Source organism: Myotis nattereri (genome assembly GCF_964212035.1).
Source record: "Myotis nattereri genome assembly, chromosome: 2".
Classification (NCBI taxonomy): domain Eukaryota; kingdom Metazoa; phylum Chordata; class Mammalia; order Chiroptera; family Vespertilionidae; genus Myotis; species Myotis nattereri.
Genome location: NC_138076.1, coordinates 111,237,892 through 111,254,343, shown reverse-complemented (window position 1 = coordinate 111,254,343; position 16,452 = coordinate 111,237,892). Strand labels below are relative to the sequence as shown.

General features: G+C 40.9%; 1 protein-coding gene across 1 annotated transcript in view; it reads right to left on the bottom strand.

Annotated features, from left to right (window-relative positions):
• The window catches only part of RNF17 (ring finger protein 17), a gene marked incomplete at both ends in the record, with an annotated part of 152,520 nt that overhangs the window by 17,473 nt on the left and 118,595 nt on the right, over positions 1 to 16,452 (bottom strand). The window contains 5 exons of the mRNA XM_081083577.1: positions 3,706 to 3,762; positions 5,325 to 5,450; positions 9,416 to 9,496; positions 10,414 to 10,533; positions 13,637 to 13,800. Of these exons, the coding sequence (XP_080939703.1) occupies positions 3,706 to 3,762; positions 5,325 to 5,450; positions 9,416 to 9,496; positions 10,414 to 10,533; positions 13,637 to 13,800 (548 nt within the window). The remainder of the gene's footprint in view (positions 1 to 3,705; positions 3,763 to 5,324; positions 5,451 to 9,415; positions 9,497 to 10,413; positions 10,534 to 13,636; positions 13,801 to 16,452) is intronic.

Sequence of the window (16,452 nt, the reverse complement as noted above, 5' to 3'; positions counted from 1 at the left end):
GGGAAAGAAGAGAGAAGCACCATGTGAGAAAAACACATTGATTGGCTGCCTCCCACACATGCCCTGACCAGGTCTGGGATCGAACCTGCAATGCTGGTATGTGCCCTTGACCAGGAATCAAACCAATGACCCTCCGGTGCCTGGGCCAATGCCCTTATCACTGAGCAACACTGGTCAGGGCTGCCCATTTAATTTTTTTTTTTTGCTATTGAGTTGTCTAACTTCTTTACATATATATATTTTATTGATTAAGATATTACATATGTGTCCTTATCCCGTTACCCCCTACCCCCCCGCCCCCCACTCATGCCCTCAACCCCCCCTTTGTCTGTGTCCATTGGTTAGGCCTATATGCTTGCACATAAGTCCTTTGGTTGATCTCTCCCCCTTACCCCCACCCTCCCCTACCTTCCTCCAAGGCCTGACAGTTCAGTCAATGCCTCTCTGTCTCTGGATCAGTCCTTGTTCATCAGTTTATGTTGTTCATTATATTCCACAAATGAGTGAGATCATGTGGTGTTTATCCTTCTCTGACTGGCTTATTTCACTTAGCATAATGCTCTCCAGTTCCATCCATGCTGTGGTAAATGGTAAGAGTTCCTTTTTCTTCTTCCTCTTCTTAAAGAATACCTTTCAGCATTTCATATAATGCTGGTTTGGTGGTGATGAACTCCTTTAGCTTTTTCTTATCTGTGAAGCTCTTTATATGACCTTCAATTTTGAATGATAGCTTTGCTGGATAAAGTAATCTTGGTTGTAGGTTCTTGCTGTTCATCACTTTGAATATTTCTTGCCACTCCCTTCTGGCCTGCATGGTTTCTGTTGAGAAATCAGCTGACAGTCGTATGGGTACTCCCTTGTAGGTAACTAACTGTTTTTCTCTTGCTGCTTTTAAGATTCTCTCTTGTCTTTTGCTCTTGGCATTTTAATTATGATGTGTCTTGGTGTGGTCCTCTTTGGATTCCTTTTGTTTGGGGTTCTCTGCGCTTCCTGGACTTGTAAGTCTATTTCTTTCACCAGGTAGGGGAAGTTTTCTGTCATTATTTCTTCAAATAGGTTTTCAATATCTTGCCCTCTGTCTTATTCTGGTACCCCTATAATTCTGAAGTTGGTACGCTTGAAGTTGTCCTAGAGGCTCCTTACACTATCTTCATATTTTTGGATTCTTTTTTCTTTTTCGGTTGGGTATTTTTTGTTTCTTCGTATTTCAAATATTTGACTTGATTCTTGGGATCCTCTTGTCTGCTGTTGGATCTCTGTATATTATTCTTTATTTCAGTCAGTGTATGCTTAATTTCTAGTTGGTCTTTTTTCATATCCTCCAGGGTCTCACTAAATTAATCAGCGGTTTCCATAAAATTCTTGGAAAACCTTATAAACGTGGTCTTGAACTCTATATCCACTCGTTTGCTTTCCTCCATTTCTATCATTTGTGATCTGTTTGTCTCCGCATTTTTTATGCTTCCCTGTGTTGGTAGAGCTGTTTTGTGTACTAGGTGTCCTGTAGGGCCCAGTGGCTCACCCTCCCCAGTTACCTGAGGTGGACACTCTTGGTGCACCCCCTTGTGGGCTTTGTGCACAGTCTTGCTGTAGTTAGGCCTTGATTGTTGTAGGATCACTGGGAGGAATTGACCTCCAGGCCAATTGGCAGTGAGAATCAGCTGTGTCTGCAGTGGGAGAACTGTGCTGAAGACACCCTTCTGGGGCAAGACTTGCTTCAGTGGGGCTTTGGTGCTCACTGAGTCTGCCCCCTGAGTGTGTCCCTTATGGATCTGAGGAGTTGTAATCTGGATGGTCCCACTCTGACCACTGGGTACACTGGCTCTTGGATCTAAGGAGGTGCTAATTTAGCCTCTTCCTGAGGCTACCCAGCAGGAGCTACGAAGAGAACTGCAGATTCCCCTTCCTTTTTTGGAGTTTGGAGGTGCCCAGATGAGGCCCAGCTGTGAAGCAATGCAAGCTTCTGTGGGGTCTTGGGCCTTCTCTTGGAAGTTCTGGGTCTGTCTGGCCCAGCTGCAGTTTGTTAGGTAATTTTCAGGTTGCAAAGGGCCAGGTCATTCATATGCAAAAGCCTCTGCCGCAGCCTGGGTGGGGTGGGGTCTCAGGGAATCAAAGGGCGGAGCAAGCAGCTATGGTGGATTCTCAGCCCTGCCCTAAGGGGCCGTGCGTCGCAGTGTCCCGGTAATTGCTGCAAGCACCTCTGAGGGAAAGCCGCCCTCAAGTTCCGAGTTCTGCCTGCTGCCAGACAGTCCAGTTTCTCCCCATATGAGTCCTGGGTCCCCAGAGACTTCCCGGAACTGGAGTTCAGAGTAGTCGGGGGTTTGTGACTCCCTCCCGATTCAAAAAGACAGCCGCGTCCTCAGGTACCAGCCCCTTTCTGCGTGTGCACACGCGCTCGAGTCTCCATACCTCTGCACTTTACTTCCGCAGCTCCTGACTCTCAGTGTGCTTTTCTCTTTCCTTCTAGTTGTAGAATTTCCACTCAGCCAGCCTTCCTGTGGTTCTGGATGATGTCCATTTTGTCTTTTTGTTGTATTTTTGAAGTTGTTGTGGGAGGCAGCAATTTCGGTGTTTACCTATGCCGCCATCTTGGTTTCTCCCTAACTTCTTTATATATTTTGAATATTAGCGCCTTGGCAAATATATGATCTGTGAACATTTTCTTCCATTCAGTAGACTGCTTTTTCATTTTTGATTATTTCTTTTGCTGTGCAGATCCTTTTTAGTTTGACATAGTCCCACTTGTTTAATTTTGTTTTTGCTGTCTTTGGTTTTGGCATAAAATCCTAAGCTGAGGATCTTAATAGAAATATACAAATTTGGCCAAAGAGCACACAAAAAAATGCTCACCATCATTGATCATCAGGTAAATGCAAATGAAAACCACAATGAGATACCATACTTCACACCTATCCCAAGATGGCTAGGAAAAAAGTCAGGCAGCAAGTGTTGGTAAGGATATGGAAAAATGAACTCTTATACGTTCCCAGTACAAAAAGAAAATGGTACAGTCCCTTAAGAAAACAGTCTCATAGAGTTCCTTAAAATGGTAAACAAAGTCACCAGATGTCTTAGTAATTCCAATCCTACGTTCATACCCAGGAGAAGTGAAAACAGATGTCCACCAAAAATCTTGTACACAAATGTTCACCGTAGTTTTACTCACAATTGCAAAAAGGTAGAAATAACCCTAGTGTCCATCAACAGATTAATGGGTAAACAAAATGTGGTTTATCCATACAATGAAATATTATTCAGACATAAAAAGGACACATACTCCAACATGAGTGAAGCTTGAAAACATTATGCAGAAAGAAAGAAGCCAACCACAAAGGGCTTTGTATTGTGTGATTCCATTTATGAGAAATGTCCAGTATAGGCAAATCCAGAGACAGGACATTCATGGTCTCCAGGAGACTGACTGGGGAAGGGGAGAATGGGAAGTGACTGCTGTTGGTGAGGTTTCTTTTTCAGGTGATGAAGTGTGGAATTAATAGTCATGATGATTGCACTCTGTGAATGCAGCTCTCTGAACATACTAAAAACCCATTGAATTGTACACTTTAAAAAGTTCAAATTTATGGTATGTAAATTATGCCTCAATGAAGCTGATATAAAAGAAAATGCTTACTTCCTGATTTTGTATCAAATCCTTTATACTGATAAAGTATCCAAAGTTTCCAGAATATTTGGATTGAAACTTACCTCAAACCTTATTTCCCATCTTTCATCCTCATACTTTTTACTGTAATCTGTTGGTTTCTGAAATACAATATTGTTAATGAATAAAAACTATCTTTAACTATGTAACATCATTTTTAGGCACTTTCATATTTCATCTCCATAAAAACTGGATGCTTGCCCTTGTTGGCATTCATTTCATTATTTCAGGTTAACTATGGGAAAATGTAATGTTTGGTGTAATCTGAATACTGCAACAGTAAAAACCCTCAAAATTATGCTAACATATAAAATATGTCAACTGTATTTAGTTTATTGTAAGAGAGTGGGAGCTATTACCTTTCCTTTTAAATGATAGCACTGAAGAGTAATACTGAAAGAGACTAGATAATCTTTCTAAACCCCGCCCCGTCTCAGCCATAGGTGTATGATTTTTGTCCAGTCTCTTCCCGCAGCCCCCACACTCCTTTCCCCCCTGAGAATAGTCAGTCCACTCCCTTTCTATGCCCCTGTTTCAATTATATTCACCAGTTTATTCTGTTCATCAGATTATTTATTCACTTGATTTTTAGATTCTCTTGATAGCTGTGTATTTGTTGTTCATAATTTGTATCTTTACCTTTTTCTTCTTCTTCCTCTTCTTAAAAGATACCTTTCAGCATTTCATCTAATACTGGTTTGGTGGTGATGAACTCCTTTAGCTTTTTCTTATCTGTGAAGCTCTTTCTCTGACCTTCAATTCTGAATGATAGCTTTGCTGGGTAAAGTAATCTTGGTTGTAGGTTCTTGGTATTCATCACTTTGAATATTTCTTGCCACTCCCTTCTGGCCTGCAAAGTTTCTGTTGAGAAATCAGCTGACAGTCGTATGGGTACTCCCTTGTAGGTAACTAACTGTTTTTCTCTTGCTGCTTTTAAGATTCTCTCTTGTCTTTTGCTCTTGGCATTTTAATTATGATGTGTCTTGGTGTGGTCCTCTTTGGATTCCTTTTGTTTGGGGTTCTCTGCGCTTCCTGGACTTGTAAGTCTATTTCTTTCACCAGGTAGGGGAAGTTTTCTGTCATTATTTCTTCAAATAGGTTTTCAGTATCTTGCTTTCTCTTCTTTCTGGCACCCCCATAATTTGGATGTCGGTATGCCTGAAGTTGTCCTAGAGGCTCCTTATACTATCTTCATATTTTTGGATGCTTTTTTGGACTGGGCTACTTATTGAAGCTAACCTTAAAATCTGGCTTTGAGTTTCCTGTATTCAGGAAAATGGGGGAAATGTTATAATGCCAAATAAAAGGAAAAATATTTTATCTGGGAGAGAGTCCTCTTCTAGCAGTGAATTCTATTAAGATTTTATTACTTACATCTCTATATTTAAACAACATTGGCTAACATAACATATGGGCTTCTCACTAGGTCTGAAGGTACAGAAACATTAAATGAATCTTAATGCAATTAGTCTTTTGTAGGACAATATAAAGCATGATATAGTATATTGCTTCCTCAATAAAAATTTTACAAATTCTCTATTCTCTCAACATATCAGACATGTAGAACCATATTAAAGACTTAAGGTATAAGACAATATACAACATTTTAACCAGAATTTGTTTTTCTATAATTTAGATTTTTATAGAAAAATAGTATACTTACTTCTTTTAATATCTCCTCAGAATGTTCAAAAGTACAGTACTTATGGTGTGCCATAAAATAAGAAAGTGACATTCCATCAAAATAGAGATGCACAGATAATTTCCCCCATGGATTTTCAGGCAATTCCTATTTAAATTAAATAAAAAGATTATTACTATAAAAATAAAGTCTGTTTGAAGATTACAATTTTGTAGTCAGCAAGAATGAAATTAGATTTCTGAAAATCACAGTATTACCAGTTTGACTAATGTCATAACATTTTCTTAATGGCATTTTGGAAAGTTATGAGGCAGTAATTATATTATTTTGGTTTTTGTAAAATATATTCACATGTCAATAAGGTAGAGTGTTTTATACTTATTTACTGGAAAATAATTTGCTACATATAATTTACTACCCCTCATTTTTAGATGATACCAATAACTATACCAAGTAGAAGGAGAAAGAAAAGTTATTTTCAGGTGTAAAAAAGTGAAGTTTAGTTAAAATTTCAAGAATGGCAGAAATGGAAGAGATTAATAGCAGTCTAGAAGGAGTCATGATAATGGCTCTTTAATCCCTGGACTGTGATCAGGTACTGAGCAGACACATACTCACCAGCTGATCTGTCCCATTTACCACCTAAGTCCAAAGTCAGGTCTCTACTGAGTTTCTATAATTGCCTGCCAGCAGAACTCCCTGCTTCTATCTTTTTCTACTATCCAGTTTCTATCAGGGCAGAGTGAAAACACTAGAATATAAGATCAGAGCATGTCACTCCCTTACTCAAAACTTCAAATGGCTCCCCAGGTCAGCCTGACAGCAGAGGTCTCACAAGTCTCCTCCTGTCTCCACTTCTTCTCTTTCTTATTCCTCCTGTTCCAGCCACAGAGGATCCTTGGCTGTCCTTGAACACTCTCGGCGTGGTTTTGTCTTGGAGCCCTTTGCACTATTCTCCCAGCATCCACATAGCTTGTGCTCATTCTGAAGTCTTTACTTGAGTTTTACCTTTGCAGTGATGTCTTCCCTGACCACAATATTTAAAAATGTGACTTCCTCCCTGGCCTCACCTCTGTCATCCTTTCTTGCTTTATTTTTCTCCCCAGCACTTGTCACTACCTAACATACCTTATATTTTACTAGAGGCCTGATGCACGAAAATTCGTGCAAGAGTAGGCCTTCCTGCCCCCGGCTGCCAGCACTGGCTTCCCTCTGGCACCCAGGACCCAGGTTTCCCTCCTCTGACTGCCAGCAGGCACCTGGGACCTGGGCTGGCTTTCCCCAGGCCCCAGCTTCATCAGGAAGGGCATCTGGAATGATGTCTGGGATAATTAGCATATTACCCTTTTATTATTATAGACTAGTGGCCTGGTGCACAAAATTCGTGCACGGGGGGCGGGGGGGGGGGCGGAGGGGAATCCCTCAGCCCAGCCTGCACCCTCTCCAATCAAGGACCCCTTGGGGGATGTCTGACCACCTGTTTAGGCCCGATCCCACAGTCGGAAATCCCTCTCACAATCTGGGATTGCTGGTTCCTAACTGCTCACCTGCCTGCCTGCCTGATTGCCCCTAACTGTCTCTGCCTGCCTGTCTGATTGCCCCTAACCCCTCTGCCTGCTTGCCTGATCGCCACTAACCTCTCTGCATGCCTGCCTGATTGCCCCTAAATGCCTCTGCCTGCCTGCCTGATCGCCCCCAACTGTCCTCCCCTGTCAGCCTGATCTCTCCCACAACTGCCTCTGCCTGCATGATCACCCCTAACTGCCCTCCCCTGCCGACCTGATCTCGCCCCCAAGTGCCCTCCCCTGCTGGACTGATTGCCCCCAGCTGCCCTCCCCTGCCGGTCTGGTTGCCCCCAAATGCCCTTCCCTGCTGGCCTGATCTTGCCCCCAACTGCCCTCCCCTGCCAGCCTGGTTGCCCCCAACTACCCTCCCCTGCTGGCCTGAACTCACTCCCAACTGCCCTCCCCTGCCAGCCTATTCACCCCTAACTGTCTCTGCCTCGCCCCTCACCACCATGGCTTTGTCCGGAAGGAAGTCAGACGTCTGGAAGATGGCTGGTTGACCCGGTCTAATTAGCATATTACCCTTTTATTAGTATAGATAGATTATATAGGATAGGATTACTTAAATGGGGAGGAAAAGCCTTTTTCATCAGGAGGAGATGCTCTTGGCAGACAAAAACACATAATCTCTATATCTGGACTGATAGCCAGCCATATGCACTATACTGCCAAAGCAGTCATTAAAAAATTGAACCACTTTCTTATACCTTAAACCAAATAGCTGTTGCCCCTATAACCCCTCCTCAGCCACCACCTTAGGTTCTGCCTTCATAGTTCATCCAGATTAGGTTCTGATTGGTTGGTTTCTATGCCAGTCAGCGTCAAAAGCTCCGCCTCCTAGGCAGCTATTGGCTCCTCGTACTTCACCCAGATTAGGTTCTGATTGGTGGTTTCTATGCCAGTCAGTGTCAAAAGCTCTGCCTCCTAGGCAGCCATTGGCTCCTGGCATTTCACCCAGATTTGGTTCTGACTGGTTGGTTTCTATGCCAGTCAGTGTCTCTGGGCCTATCTCTGGGCCTGATCAAAGAGGCAGGGCTGATCAGCAGCCCCTCGGAGGCCCAGAGAGAAACAGGTGCGGCTGCTGGCGAAGCCAGAGAGAAAGAGAGGCAATGGCTGATCAACAGCTGCCACTGAGGCTGCAGATCAGACCCTGTTTCTCTCTCTGCAGGCCTCTCTCCAGGCCTAATCTGCAGCCCCCTCGGCAGTCAGTGCTGGGTCACTGCTCTGGCACCCACTGTAGTCAGTGTTGGGTCGCCACGGCAACCCAGCACTGACTTCCGGTGTTAGGTAGAGCCTACAGTCATTACGGACCCTGGCTCTTTATATATATAGATGTTTTTAATTTTGTTTCCCACCACTAAAATGGAAACTCCATGAAGGCAGAAATTTCTGACTATTCAGTTCATAGTTGTACCTCTGGGCCTAGGGAAGGTTTGATAGGCAATAAGGGCTGCAGGGCATGCAAATCCATGGTTTCAGAGAAACTGAGCAATATTTGGTATACAGCAGGTCCTTTAGTTAAAACATTAATAAGATGCCTAGAAACTTAACTCTTCATTTTGCTTAAAGTCACAGAACTTATTAATGATGTGAAGTGAGGACTTACTGTATTACAAGTTGTTCTCCTGTGTTAAACTAAGTAGCAAAGAAAGCTACCTTGATAAACTCAAGTCCCACAGAGCCTATAAGTAACCAGAGGGGCTCTGGGTACTAACACAAGCAACACTAAAAGCTTCTCTACTTTCTCATTCAAGCGGGTCTGTGGCTATTCTTAAGTCTTTATCATCCTATCATTATAGATTTCATACAGAAATACTCTCCTTACAGTTTTGTATATTTCTACTGGAATCCTTAAGCATAGCTGCAGATTAATCTTCTTACCTCACTGCTTAGAAACCTCTGATGGGGCCCCACCGACTGACCTCTACCTTTCTTAAATCCTATTCACCACTACTTTTTCTCATGAAACCTCTATTCTTCTAGCCAAACAGTTATACTCCTTCTTAAAAATGTGCCATGTCCATTTGTCTCTCTATGCTTCATGGTGGATTCCATTTCCCTGGTCAGGAGAACTTTCTTATCTTTTCTTCAAGGGCTACCTCAGTTCTCAACATCACTAAGTCCCTATGTACTTGCTCATTTTATCAGCCAAGTGACTCTGTAGTATACAGCTCCTGGGCTTAGGTCTGGTGTCTAGCTGTTTCCCTGACTGGAGAAGGTCTTTGAGCATAGGGTTTTACCTGTACCTAGCACAGTGTCCCATGAGTAGCACTGTCCTGAAAACTACCATGTGTATATTTAAATGCCTCTCATTCTTTGATACTGCTCCCCGTTATCAAAATAAGTTGTTAATATGGAATCTTCCAAATTACCGATTCTAATGCTTATAAAAGTTCTCAGAAACCAAAGTAGTAACTTCTTTATATTAATGAGTAATTTACATTCACATAGGAACATCGTTCAACATAAAAAGAGCCCTCAAATGATGTTACATGTAACACCTTATGGTAAATAATTTAAATCGATATATGCTTTAAGTACAATTACCATAATGTGAATTTCCACCTCTCTCTTTGAAAGCAGTTCCTGAAGGAGTTCTATTGCATCTGGTTGCCAGACACTACCAACCTATTTGGGAGAAATAAACTGATTTTTCACACTTTCACAAAATAATTCATGAAGTAAATGAAGATACATCAAAAGTAGCAATAAACACATACCATTAGAGAGTAGTACAAAATATATAAGCAGTTTTCAGAGAATATCATGGGTGTATGATAGAAATGATCTTAGGAAACTAGTATTTGTCTGAGCTTTGACCATCATACTCTTTTAAAGCATTTTATGCTTTAGAAATATGCTTTTGAAAAGGCCAATATACCAATGTGGTGCTTGTACAATATGTATTATAATGCCTACAAGATGTGTTTATTACAGAGCAGTGATTGTTATTTTTCACATGTTAAGAGCAAGGAACGGGAGCTTCTTGCTTTCTGCTAACACCATGCCTGTGAGCCACGTGGAAGTGGACCCTGTACCTGTCAGTCCCTGGAACGATGGCACCTCTAGTGACATCTTGACTACAGAACCACCAGGAACCCTGAGCCAAACCACCCAGCTAAACTACTCCTAATCCCTGACCACAGAAACTATATGAGATTTTTTAAAAGTTTACTGTTAATTTAGATCACAAGTTTCAGCTTAGTTTTATATAGCAAAAGATAATTAATATACATTCCTTTATCTGACTTCCAGCTTCAAATCTATTAAAATTTTATTTGATGAAGGAATAAGACATTTTTACATGCTTATGCCTTCCCATCTATGAAGATATCATGTCTCTTCATTTATTCAGATGTTTTTATGTCCTTCAGTATAATTCTGTAGTTTTCTTCATGAAGTCCCTTTAGCTGTCATATTAAGTATTTTATTATTTTTGTTACAACTGAAAGAGATTTCAAATTACAAGCTAATTTCTAGAAAATTATTGTTAATAAAAAACAATATTTAAAAATTAATCATGCTACCAATTACTGTTTACTCACAGGTATGGTATGATAGAGCTGACAAGGAATACAAAACTGGGGTGTGTCAGGATATAGCAAAATAGGGTAGAGATGGCATTGTGGGATCTTCTCAGTGAGTCCATGATCTAAATATTGTACCTGAAACAGGACAAATGCAGTTTATATTTAAAATTTAGTATTAAAGCCAAGGGACAGAAGAAACTGCTATTGTTCTTTTTTAAAAAGATATATTAAAAAGATATCTAAATCTGGACTTGAAAAATCAGAAAAAAGCAACATCATATCTCCTCATCCCACAGGATATTATTGTCTAAATTTTTCTCTTACACATAAACCAGAGTTGTTGTTTTTTTTTAAAAAAAATATGTTTTTATTGATCTCAGAGAGGAAGGGAGAGGGAGAGAGAGAAACATCAATGATGAGAGCGAATCATTGATTGGCTGCCTCCTGCAGGCCCCCCACTGGGCATGTGTCCTTGACAGGAATCGAACCCGGGACTCTTTTAGTCTGCAGGCTGACATTCCATCCACTGAGCCAAACCAGCTAGGGCTGTTTTTTGTTTTCTTAAACTGGTTCCTACTACATTTACAAATTCCTTGAGAATAATCAATTTTTCAGAATAATTTTTAAATTTTGTTTTGTCTTCCCCCCTAAATATTTTAGAAGTACTATATTACATTTAATAAAGGAGTATTTCTCAAATTCTCAGTATTTCTCAAACAATTTCACAGTTTGGGAAACTTTCTATGCAATGCTTCCTTCTTGGGTTGTCTTGGCAATCAGCATTTAAAAAAAGACATCACAGAGATGTAAAGTACAGCATAGGAAATACAGTCAGTAATCCTATATTGCAAATTGTCCTAATATGCAAATCATCCCCTCAGGCGGTTGTTTGACAGGGAGACTGGGAGTTTGACTGCTTGCTATGACATGCACTGATTACCAGGGGGCAGTGCGGAACATGGCGGGGGGGGGGGGGGGTGTCAGTGATGCACTGTGACCTCTCGCTGGCTACCTGGGGACAGAGGTGCGATGAGAATGCGGGGTGTCCACTGAGCTCACTCTCACTCCCCGTTACCCTCCCCCAGGATGCCAGGGCTGGCACACCAGGGAAGCCCCCGCGCTCAGGTGCCAGGCGTCTGCGAGGAGCTCACCCCTCACCCGCATGGCCTCTTCTGGGGGGCCAGGCTGCAGCCACTGGGACCACAGGGGCCAGCTGGACTTCCGGTGGGTTCGCGCAGGAGCCAGTATGCAAGGCCAGCTGGGAGAGCGCGCTGCCTGCTTGGTTGCTGCGTGGCACTGCTGGGTGGCCCAGAGGCACCCGCGGCATCCAGCCGCGCTCACCGCATCTCCACGTGGGGACTCGGGTGCTGTGACACAGGTGGAGGGGGGGGGCGCGCGGGGGTCCAGGGACCCGGGTGCCACCCAGGGCCCAGTGGTCAGCTGGGACCTGCCCTTCCACACCAGACGCTCGGGCTTTGATCGCCAGCCAGGCCTAGGGACCGCACCCATGCATGAATTTCATGCACTGGGCCTCTAGTATTGTAATAATTAGGTATGGTGCCATGCGGGTACTAGACTTATCAGGGAGAACACTTTGTAAATTATATAAATATCTTATCGCTATGTAATACACCTGAAACTAATATAATATTGCATGTCAACTGTAATTAAAGTTTTTTTTAAAAAATGAAATAAAGTTGAATAAAAATATGAGTATATTACATGTAGTTAGAGTGAGTATGGTTTCATGTAATGTTTATTTCTTCTTCTTTTGTTGTTAATTCTCACCTGAGGATATTTTTTCCATTGATTTTAAGAGAGAGTGGAAGGCAATGAGGGAGACAGAGGGAAGGAGAGAAAGAAACATCAATGTGAGAGAGACACACAGACTGGTTGTGCCGCTACTGGGACGGGGATGGAATCTGCAACCCAGTTAAGTACCTGTGACTGGGAATCAAACTCATGCCCTTTCAGTGCACAGGCTGACACCTGACAACACCAGCCAGGGTGTAATGTTTATTTCTTAATGCCGATCATAGGTTAAACTTTGAAAGATATCAGGTTAAGGAATGAAAGTGTATTGTGTATACTTGAAATGTAAAACGACCACAGAAAAATAAAAGTGATGATTAAAGTATTAAAATACTTTGAAATAAATTTTAAAAACAGAAAAAATAAATTTACCACCATCTTATTTATTTGGATTCCATATATGTAAAATTCATGAATTATAATAAATTAGTAAAAGTGAATTTCAGTTCACTTTTGTATTAAAAAGGGGTTATCTAAACAATTCAAATGTATGTGAAAATGAACTCATGTACATATAAATACATGAATCTGTAAGTATTCATATGCTTAAATACTCACCCCAAATTTGAAACCACTTTATTTCTATTGAAACCATTTAAAGCTTGTAGTCCAGTAGAAAAAGCACAAGATTTAGATCAGAAATTTAGAAATCAGATGCTAAATTTCAATTTTCCTATTAGTAAAATGGAAATAACCTATATCTACAAACATGGATGCACATATGTGAAAGAACCTTATAAAATCAGAAGTGCTATGTAATTGTTAGGTATCATCATAAAATAGATAATAAGCCCCGTGAAAGTAAAAAAGAAATTTTCTTCCCCTCCTAAAATTGAAATTTTAAAGTGCTGAAAGGCTCATGATTTAGTTGCTTTACTTTGTAAATACATTATTAAAATGTAAGTATTCTTATGTGTCTTTTTATATACACATTTTTTTTCAAAGTATACAGCTCTTTCTAAATCTGTTGTGTGAAATTCAAATACTGTATCTCAGTATTCTGAAAGTAACCATTATCCTGATAGGGCAAATTAACTGGGCTGTAAATGAATTTGCTAAGGAAATATGTAATGTACTGGAAAGCAAGTTGTTTTTACTTGACATCATGTATACAGAGCTTCCAATGACAAATAAGTGGTACCATTAAAGTACTAGTGGCCAAATCTCTACCTGGAAATATTTTTTGGTTATTCACGTTAATAATTATACTTAAAAAAAAACACACAGAAGAAAATAAAAAACGAACAAATAATAAAAACAAAAATTCTTATGACAAATAAATATGTAATACATTGACCAGTCTTCCTACGGGATTGAACTCATTAAAAAATGTTTTTATCAAACTTTCATGTATTTAGATTTAAAAGAACACTTAATGTTACAGCATTTAAGCTTGAAAATAGTCACAAAAGAATATCAAACTTACCCTGATAGTGCCGCCAACGACTTCAATTACCTTGCCTCTATACCACATAGTATCTGATCCTCTTACTGCACAGGCTTCTCCCTTTTTCCAGAAATAAGGCTCCAAAAGACCAAGGCATTTTAAATTACTTTGAATTTCATTCATCATTTTTATTAGCTCAAATTCTGAAGAAATTATTAAAAATAGAAAGTACTTAGGAAAATTTTTACCACTTTCAAATGAAGTCATCACTAACCTTTAATAATTTTATCATTTAGATAATATTATAAAGAATTAAAAATCAGTCGCATATATTAGAGCTTTAATAAAAATCCAATTAAAGCTTCTAGTCAGTAGCTTCTATATGTTTCAAAACATACAACTGACTAACAGCATGTAAAGAATTATTCTGGTCTCTAGTCGTAAGCGTAAGCATTCTTCTGGGAGTGCAAGAACCCTGAAAAACTCTAGCTATGTACCAGAGAGTGTAATATAAAGGAACTACTTTATGGTGTTATTTTGTTAGCACATCTAAGTGAAATAGAACATAGTTATGTGCTACTTGATGCTAAGATACAGCAGAATGCTGGGATATAAAATTAAAATTCTAATGCTACTTATTGCTAACTGACCCATTATTTCCAGAGTAAATACATATCCCCATAACTGATAGCATAGAACACAGGCTCTGAAATTAGTTTCCTTAAATAATTCTACCACTTTAGTTGAGTGATCTTGGGTAGTTCCTTTACCCTCAAAATCTGTTTGTTCTTCTGTGAACTGGGTGTAATAGTGCTTATCTGCATTATTAGGATTGTGGGGCAATACATATAAAGTATGTAGTACACTGCCTGGCACATTATAGTCAAGCAGTTTGAACTATGACTATTTACACATGTCTGGATTAACTTCTAGTGCTAGAGGTCTCAAACATTGTTCACATCTTCTAGAAGGGTTTCTTGGCTCTAGAATAGCCAACTACACAGATTTATTTGGTTTTCCAAATTAAAAAATAATATTTAGGAGATCAACAAATGAAACAAAAATTTAAAGAAATTCATAGCCACCATCACCTTATCCATAGCCACCATCATCTTATCCATAGGTAGACTTACTATGGAACTAAAAGAGATTAAGTCATACTAGAGTTGTTGGGAGTTATAGAGTATTTTGGACATGACCAGGTTGTAGAAAGGAAGAACTTATACATAAGCTTAAGGAGATCTCAGAAAAGCCTGAATATTCATTCTCAAAGGGCCCTGAATCTCTAGTCATTTGTGGTAATTTCTTTTTACATTCTAAATGAATATAAAATTTTATATTCTTTTTTTCTTAGAGAGCCTCCAAACTTGCATAGGTACCTTTTAAAAGAATTACCCCCCCTTAAGATGTGTGGAAGAGAAACCAAGATGGCGGCATATAGTTTAACACCTGAAATTGCTGCCTCGCACAATCATGTCAAAACTACAATTAAAAGACAAAATGGACATCATCCAGAACTACAGGAAGGCTGGCTGAGTGGAAATTCTACAACTAGAAGGAAAGAGAAAAGCATACTGAGACTCAGAGGAGGTGCAGAAATAAAGTTCAGAGGTACAGAGGCGCACATGTGCGTGTAAAGGGCTGGCAACTGAGGATGCGCCTGTCTTTTTCAATCGGGAGGGAGACACAAGCTCCGACTGCTCTGAACTCCAGTTCTAGGCGAGTCTCTGGGGACCCAGACTCACACTGGGAGAAAATGGACTGTCTGGCATCGGGCGGAACTCAAGGGCGGCTTTATCTCAGAGGTGCTAGCAGCAATTACTGCGGGACACTGAGACCCGGGACCTCTTAGGGCAGGGCTGAGGAGCAGCCACAGCTGTTTGCTCCACCCTGTTGATTCCGAGACCCCGTCCCACCCAAGCTGTGCGTGGAGGCTTTTGCATATGAATGACCTGGCCCTTTGCAATCTAAAATTACCTAACAAACTGCAGCTGGGTCAGAGAGACCCAGAACATCCGAAAGAAGGCCTAAGGCCCCATAGCAGCTTGCACTGCTTCACAACTGGGCCTCATCTGGGCACCTCCAAATCCCAAACAAAGAAGGGGAATCTGCATATCTCTCTGTAGCTCCTGCTGGGTGTCCTCAGGCAGAGGCTAAATTAGCACCTCCTTAGAGGTCCAAGAGCCCGTGTACCCATTGGTCAGAGTGGGACCATCCAGATTACAACTCCTCAGATCCATAAGGGACACACTCAGGGGGCAGACTCAGTGAGCACCAAAGCCCCACTAAAGCAAGTCTTGCCCCAGAAGGGTGTCTCCAGCACAGAAGTTCTCCCACTGCAGACACAGCTGATTCTCAGTGCCAATTGGCCTGGAGGTCAATTCCTCCCAGTGATACCAACAACAATCAAAGCTTAACTACAATAAGACTGTGCACACAGCCCACAAAGGGGTGCACCAAGAGTGTCCACCTCAGGTAATTGGGGGGGGGGGGGTGAACCACTGGGCCCTATAGGATACCTAGCACACAAAGCCACTCTATCAACACAGGGAAGCATAAAAAATGCGGAGACAAAGAAACAGGTCACAAATGATAGAAATGGAGGAAAGCAAACTACTGGATATAGAGTTCAAAACAATGATTACAAGGTTTTTCAAGAATTTTCTAGAAATTGCTGATAAATTTAGTGAGACCCTGGAGGATATGAAAAAGGACCAGTCAGAAATTAAGCGTACGCTGATTGAAATAAAGAATAATATACAAAGATCCAACAGCAGACTAGAGGATTGCAAGAATCAAGTCAAAGATTTGAAATACGAAGAAGCAAAAAATACCCAACTGGAAAAGCAAAAAGA